The sequence below is a fragment of the Glossina fuscipes genome, unplaced genomic scaffold (genome assembly GCF_014805625.2).
Source record: "Glossina fuscipes isolate IAEA_lab_2018 unplaced genomic scaffold, Yale_Gfus_2 204, whole genome shotgun sequence".
Taxonomy (NCBI): Eukaryota; Metazoa; Arthropoda; class Insecta; order Diptera; family Glossinidae; genus Glossina; species Glossina fuscipes.
Window position 1 is genome coordinate 495,206 of NW_023998547.1, and position 8,357 is coordinate 503,562.

An 8,357-nucleotide genomic window follows, 5' to 3' on the forward strand; every position below is an offset into this window, starting at 1 on the left:
TTTGCACGTGAATTCCTGAAATTTATTTTTAGACTGACATATAAAATTGCATAAAATTTATATGGAGACCTAAGTAAGAAGTATATATGCGCGTAGGTATGCATATATAATTGATGTGTAAATGTGGTCTTCAACTTAACCATTTACATGTACTTGTACAGAAAGCTTAATTTGTTGCCATTAGCTAAAACATGACATAGAGACAGACAGAGGGACAGACAGATAGACATACAGACAGACAGACATACAAGTAAAACATGTAGAAAAACCGAGAAAGAGAGATAGATTAAGAAGGAGAGTAGAGAAGAGAATTAACCAGTTGGATAGGTGTAGCACCTCCGCGCTATGCACAAATCAATTATAAATTCATGCTTAAATGAAATGGTTTATGTAGATGTTTGGTAATAAAATTCTTTCCAAAAGTAAAGTGATATATACAAAAAGAAAACTTGTTTCTTTTTTCTCTTGTTGTTTTTTTTTTTGGTTTTGTTTTTACTAATTTTTTTTTTTTTTTTTTTTTTTTGTATTTTAGCATTTTATACCACAATGTTATTATCAAATCGTTAAAACCTTTATATAACCGATATAACAAAAAACGAGAAAAACGAAGACAAGCCTCCTCCTTTTAAGAAAACCCGCCGGCTATAAACATAATATTGTTTTTCTTAAACTTAAGCATATGTCCACACATATATCTATATATATATATATATATATATATGCATGTAGCATGTCACTACTACTACGACTTCAATTACTTGCAATATTGTAAGCTAAGCCATTTATACCAACACTTGCAAAACGTTAAATAATACTGGCGCCAGACATGAGTTGTTGAAGGAGTGCACAAAAGACGAAGAAAAAAAAATGCAAAAAAATAAAAACTTTAATATAAGAAAACAAAGTTACACCATATGAATTGAAAAATTTTACCCCACACCATATACCATAACCACCTACATTTTCATTTATTTAGCCGTCAAATATGCGTATAAAGGCACTTGCGAAACGTTTTGCTGTTGACATAAGTATTTATACAAAATCAATATTATCAAAAGTACTTGCACATATAGATAGCACTCAGCATATAAATAAACAAATATTGAGGGTATCAGTAGTAATACGGTTTAAAGTATATTTAAGGTATGTGAAGAACTAATGAGTTTCATGTTGTTATGAAATGCGTTGGTGATATGCTATGATCTTTTTATACTATATATCTCTCTCACCTAAGACAAATATCAGATTTTATACATTTATGATTGTATGCTATTTTTTTTTTTTATTCTACTTTCAATGGTTCATCATTTAATAATAACTTCCACGAACTTTTAGCGCCGGGTTGTTTTTTCTTTTCCCCACTGTTGACAGTACCTTACCTAATATCAAAATGAGGTTAATTTTAGATCTTTGAACAAGACTACGCGGCTTTTTCGCAGTCCTGGGGTAATCTGCACAATACTCTATCACGGCTCGTTCTTTTCTAACCATATGTTGTCTTTCCTGTAGTACTTCATGTCTCCATTTTCAAGTCGCATGTTCACAAACACTATTCCCTTTCCCCACACACCTCTCTTCAGATAATCCTTCGCGATCGCCATCTTGCAAGGGACATCTTGTAAGGGACATCGCCTGAATGGCTCGTCATAGAAAAAAAACATTTTTTTTTTTTTTTTTCAGGCGAATATATATCCAGTGAGATACGTTTACTTACTTTAACTAAGAAGTGCGTTTTTCAATGCGACTTTTATCGCTCTTCTTTTCGCGTTTTGAAAATACAAGTCAAACCCCGAGCATATTAGACGAATATGACGAAAAGATTTGGAGTTGAATTTCTGATAAAAAAAATTCTTGAAGGACTAATGAAATGTTAGCAGCAATGTTAGCAGAAATGATTAGGCGTCCGCTTGTAATTCGCATGAATAGGTTTTTTCCGAGCGGTGTATAACGTTCAAGTCATATTTATGGACGAAAACGAGTTCAAAATGCAATACTGTGTGGTAATCGCAAAAAAACTTCGTCTTAACCCATTCTACGCAAAACCTATTCATGTCATTTGCGCATCATTTTCATTACACGCCTGCGGACGCCAGCGCTTCATTGTTCAAATGGAACTTTAAGAAGCTAAAAATTAATTGTTGGCAACGCTATTTTGTGCTATCTACTGCTCATTACAGCACTGTTGCTGGTTGTACAGCACAACACCAGTACATCGGATTTACCGATCCATTCATTCGTCATTTTCGCCCTTTACGTGATTCCTGCCGACGGTTTTTAACATTTCACATTGAAAATGAAAATTTAGTGAAACGGGCGTGAATTTTACTACTCGTTGCAGGAATAGTTATCCTCGCGGGTGTTGAGTATTCACACTCGGTGGAAAGACAGCGACGTGGTCATAGTCAACAAATTATTTTACACAAAAAGAGCAATGAATGCGGGGATAAGTATAGTTATGCTTACTGCTTAATAAGTTAAGGAATTTCTTATCACAAAACGGTTTACTTTAAAAAACAAAGTTTAGAGTAGAGTTTTAAAGAATATTCTATGCGATGATGAAAAGTTTTTATAAAAAATATACATAAAGAAAAAAAGTTTCAAAAAGCTGTTCAAGAAAATCCAACCAAAAATCTTTATTCTTGCTGTTGTTCTTGTTGTCGACTTTGTTTTTACGCTCCGTTAAAAACATTCCAAGTAATAGAAAATTGAAGATAAATCCGTGCCGTATAGTGTGTTTGGTTAATTAAAAACTAAAAGAATTTTTTTTTTGTTTTTTTTTTTTTTTTTTTAAGAAATTTTAAAGTTCTTAAGTGCAATATTAATGAAAAAAGGTTATGTATTTTAATAAAAAAAAAAAAAAATAAATATATTTAGCGGTAGGCTGAACTTTTACTATTTCCGATACAATCTCGTCCGCACTTTACTATTCGCTGCTTTGGGTAACATAACGTCAAAGTTTTTCTTGACAAATATTGAGTTAACTATACATAAACCGTTTAAAGAGAATCTCAACCTAATAAGTCTCGCTAAGCTGTCAGCTTGCAGACAACAAGATGGCCACTTAGCCTTGTCTCATAGAGAAAAAAAAACAAGGATAATAAAAGTAAATAGTAATGGGGGGAGGGGGACGGGGACGGGAAAAACAAATTTCGCACAGACTGCAGTTTTGCTTTTTATTTTTCTTTTTGTTTTTTTTTTTCTTTTTCTCGACTTTGTATACACTGTTGGGAATACATTTCACTTGACTTGACATGACGGAGAGTTGATTTTTGCCGGCCAACTGACTGCCTTGGCTCCATTTTGTCTATGTACCATGAACTTTTGGCGGTAGTCAAACAAATGTCGCTCTGCAACATTTAATCTTTCTCAGAGACTCTAGTTTGTTGTTCTTGTTGCTGCTGTTGTTTTTCAATCTCTATCTCGCTATTTCTTTTGCTTTCTTTTCGTCTCCTTTTTTTAATCACTATCTACGATAGATAGACAAGCAATTGCAATGATAAACTCACTTTGTAACTGATTTTTGTTCAACATGTGCATGAAAAACAATTTTAATTGACATCATTTTCAAAATAATAGCAATTTTTAATGATTGTAATGTGTTCAACGTTTATTGGTACATTGCTTGGATATGAAAACAAAAAACAAAAAAAAAAACAAAAAAAAAAAATGAAAAACATCATTCAGATGTGATAAATAAATGCAAAAAAAAAAAAGAGATAAAACGTCAGATTTACTTAAAACAGGTTCCAGGCGAACACAGTCGTTCTTACAATGGGTATCCATTGTCAGATATGTGGAAGGGACGAGCTATATACATATCGTGTTAATTGGGGGATAGTGAATAGATTTCCTAATCTTTTTTTCTTTGTCTGTCCGTTAGTTACCCAACCATTTTCGTCTGCTTATCAACTAGAAGAAAAGATTGTGGTTCTTGATAAACTCCTATCGCAACGCTCTCACAGCCATCGCTGTTGAAGAGAGGAATTTCAACGTCCTGCAAAATTTTTTTTTTTTTTTAGGATCTGAAAAGGGCCCTAAACCTGGAGCAGCAGAACTTGTCCCGCAAGTGTTGGCTCTAGAAAAAGTTCTTACATGAACTTAACACCATTGTGACGACGGACCTATCCAGGTCCATAACAGTCATCCTATCCTATTCTATCATAAGTCTCATTAGCGCCTTTGTCAAAAGATATCCGACTGGATGACTGCACTTTACATAAATTCTCGTTAGTTTTTGATCAACGGCTTGATTAAACAACTCTGACGATTTATTGAAACCCTTTTTAACGAGGTACCAATGACAACAAAAAAAATTAAAAAAAGATGAGTTTACTTTTTAATTTTCTTTTTTCATTTCTTTTCATTTCTTTATTTCTTTTTTTAAATCTTTTTTATTGTTGACCAAAACAATCAATGTTAAGGTTGTGCCATTACAGTTATTATTTTCAAAAGTTTTGCTTCTATGCTAAAGGCTGTATACATGATGCACACACATACAATGTAAATTCAATTATTTATTGTCTGGTGTTTTAATGATTTTATAAATCATTAATTTTTTATTTTTGCATTACTGTTAAGAGTTTTTTTTTTGTAAAGCTCATAGGATCCTTTTCAATTATTTCTCTATAAAATCTCAACAAACAATTTATATTTAAATCATGATTATAAAATAATAATAAATAATTGCTAGGCAGACAGTAAAATCTCTTATTTGTTTTTATGATGCACACACACACACACATACACCGGCATTGCATAATAAATGTCTTTGGAAAAATAATTTTTCTTTCTTTGGGAAAATTTTAGAAAGTTGTTGCCGGTGTATGCACGCAAGTTTTTTTTTTTTTTTTTTTTTTTTTTTGTAGATAACATTAAACATATGTTTCACTTTTCTTTCTCAAAAATATTATTGATTAAATGTAATTCACAACGTAATAATTTTAAAATGTATTTTTAAATCAAAAGGTTAAATTTTTTACAAAAGCAAAAAACGGCAACTTTAACCTTGAAAAACAGGAATAAACTTTAATGGGTATTTTTTTTATAAGCACCTTCGAAGCAAGGGGTTATGTTAAGTTTCTTATACAGTTTGTAAAAGATCCGTCAAAATACGAATAGTGTTCATCAGATTAGCTATGTATAGCAGTTACGCCCAATCGCTAGTGTTGGCACATTTTCGGGTTTTGCAAACTCGGAAGTTCTATCCTTTAGTATTAAGTCAGATGGAAATACCTGAACTTCATGTAACACTGACGCGGTGCTACATTAGTCCTTTGCGCTGTCTTGCGCTTGTGTTGCTTCTCAGGCTTTACGATTTCTCATTGATTGATCGCGAAAATATAAATCACTGGTAATATTGAAAATTTCATCTTTATTTCCAATTCTGTAAAAAAATTTTCCTTCGAATTAGTAAGATCCACGCTACCTTTTATATCGTTTTAGAACTTATAAGATCGCAAAGATTTATCTACGAAGCCAAAACACATTGCATCTCCGAAATTTGCATTGTTTAGTAACATGGATAACTTTGTCGAATTAGTCCTGTCCGGCCGTCCGTACTTAGCTCTAAATATGAATATATCTACAAATCTACAACCGATTGCCACATTGAAAAGTGCGCCTTGGATGAGCATCAGATCTTAAGTCGATTTAGTAATGTCCCTAAAGACTAGTTAAAGCCGAGTATTTCTACCTTAAACTAGCTTTTATGTACCAAATTTGAAAAAACTCTTCAAACATTCTTTTGCAAATATCTTCAAAAATAATTTTATTAAAGAGTTATAACGATTTTCGTCTCCAATACTCAACAAAGCTAATATCCGATAAAATTTCTGCCAGACTGAACAACTAGTTTAATGTATTACACCTTGGATGCGAGCTGAAAACGAATTTAATTAATTTATGTGACAATGTTTAAATATTTATTTCATTACATTTTTGTTTTTTTTTTTCAGGGATAATTTTGTACATAGCTGAAGCGTTAAGGTCTTATTAAAGCATTAATAGTCGCCGCCTAGTGTTGTTGTTGGTTTTTATCTATAAAAATACAAAATTTAGTTTCTCTTATGTTAACAACTGTGCACAGTATTTCCAAAGCTTGCGATTTATTGTTCCTTATTATCTTTCCTAGTTCATAAAAGTTAGTCGAATCGCTTCTCGGCAATAGTGAAATTAAACTTATTTTAAAAATCTTCCACTCGTCTCCCACACTTATCAGCGTATATTCGTTTAAGCAATCATTTATCCGATTATTGAAATATTTTTTTTTTTGTCCTCATTCGCAGTGTATCCAAATTTCGTGTCGAAATTTCGACGTCTACTGAACGTAACTAGATTTGTAAACTTACGGTTTTTTTTTTTTTATGTACGTTTTTTATAAATATATTTAATGTTGTTTTATTCAACATTTTCTCCAACATGACCTCGACATTGGCATTTATTTTTACCGTTTTTTTTAATTGCTTATTTTATATTATTATTAATATTATATACAACTTCGCTCTCTGCGGTTTGTAAATATTTCTTAAATAATGTTGTTTTTGTCCATTTTTAGGTTACACATCGTACTACTGGACAAGTTATGGTTTTAAAAATGAATCAATTACGAGCAAATCGACCAAATATGTTACGAGAAGTGCAACTTCTAAATAAATTATCGCATCCAAATATATTAAGGTAAGCAGGTGGTGAAATTTATTTAATTAATTAAATTATTATCGCAAGACCAAATATAAATATTTTGTATGCGTCATCCAGTTAATAAGTACAAAAATTATTTTATTTTCAATGCAATTCATTAAAATTTTGTAAAATCATTTTATTACGCAATTCACTTTTCAATTACCGCATAAAGAGTAAATAAGTTTTTTGACTTTATATCCCCTTATGTTGTGACTTATAAAAAGATCGTATGATTTTCAGCTTGTGTCATAATGCAGTTCCAAGTAAATACGTAGGTCAATAATTCCTGAGACTGAATAAGAAAATATTGTTTTATTCGTCTGATCAATGTGGTCATCTTCAGCAGAGACATTATCATTTCAACGCTTTCAACGATTTTTCAAAAGTCTCAAACTGCGTTCCACTTTTCCCAATCGCCTCATTACGTGATTTAAATCTTTTCTCCTAGAGAATGCTTTTGAAATTTGCAAGCAAATAATGGTCGCAACCACGCGAGTTGTCATTAGGTTTTCTTGTCCGACCACGCGGGAGTAAACGCTACACCCAATTGGAAAACCAGTTTCTCTCGTAAAGGGTTTTCGTTTAACTCAGCAGCATTTTTTCTTACTCTTAACTGATTGTTCATTATTAGATTTAGATTTCAAATACAATTCCTTATTTCCTCGATTCCCCAATTACATATCGAATAATGAGGTTACAACTAGGTTAGGCAATAATAATAATAGTAGTAGTAGTAGTAGTGGGAGTAGTACTAGTAGTAACTACAGTTGTCAAATCTTAAATCTTCGGTGGTCTAAATTTCGTGGATTCTCTTTATTCATTTAATTTATACTTATGCGCGCAGACCTAATTATAGAACCATTTAAATCTGATGCATTAACGCCGATTTTGTAGCTTTATTTTATCATTAATATATTATTCTTAATAATTTTTCTTCGAGCCGGCCGAGAATTTTTAAAGGAAACTGTTGTTGTTTTATTGTCGGGAGTATATAAAATAAAAAAATTAGAAATTATTGTATTAGGTGTTTGCAAAAATTTTGATCACTTTTTCACTTGAATATGGTAGTGATTGTTTGGTTTGGCAGCGATCCATCCACCGCCATGCTGCACCGATCTGAACAAGTGGTAATCAGGAAACGTCTGATGAATACGCTGAGGAGTATGGCAGAACTTTGAGCTGCAACAGTGTATCATGGACAAGTCTTGCAACAAGTGGCCAAAAAATGGCACTTTTAGCCAATTCGTGTCGCTAAACCGTTGAAACCAAATCCGGCTATTGGAATATGATGGAGCAAGTGGAGGGTTAACACGACACAAATAAGCGGACAGACAAACGAATAGATAAACAGACAAGCTAAGATCGATTGTGCACGTTCACACAAACTTAAGATACCGTTGTATCAGAAATGGTGTGAGATATAAAAAGAAAATGTTATTATGTGCAATGCTTTTTTGCTCGCATTGTCGAATCATTTTACTCAAATAAATCTTGTATAATGCAGTTGGGAGGAGGGAGCTTAAAACAGATAATAGCCATTTCATGGTTCAAATTTTTTTAAGACGTAAGATTCATTACACTGTTGGACTGTTAGCTGTTACGAACGTGCTAAACCATTTATTGAATCAATTGTTGTAAAACTTTTATTTTGTACATCGCGATAATTCTTTTAAGAG

At 32.2% G+C, this 8,357-nt stretch overlaps 1 protein-coding gene across 1 annotated transcript in view; it reads left to right on the forward strand.

Annotated features, from left to right (window-relative positions):
* Nucleotides 1-8,357, forward strand: part of LOC119642028 — a 160,352-nt gene that overhangs the window by 87,190 nt on the left and 64,805 nt on the right. Inside the window, exon 2 of the mRNA XM_038040986.1 lies at nt 6,554-6,675. Within this exon, the coding sequence (XP_037896914.1) occupies nt 6,554-6,675 (122 nt within the window). The remainder of the gene's footprint in view (nt 1-6,553; nt 6,676-8,357) is intronic.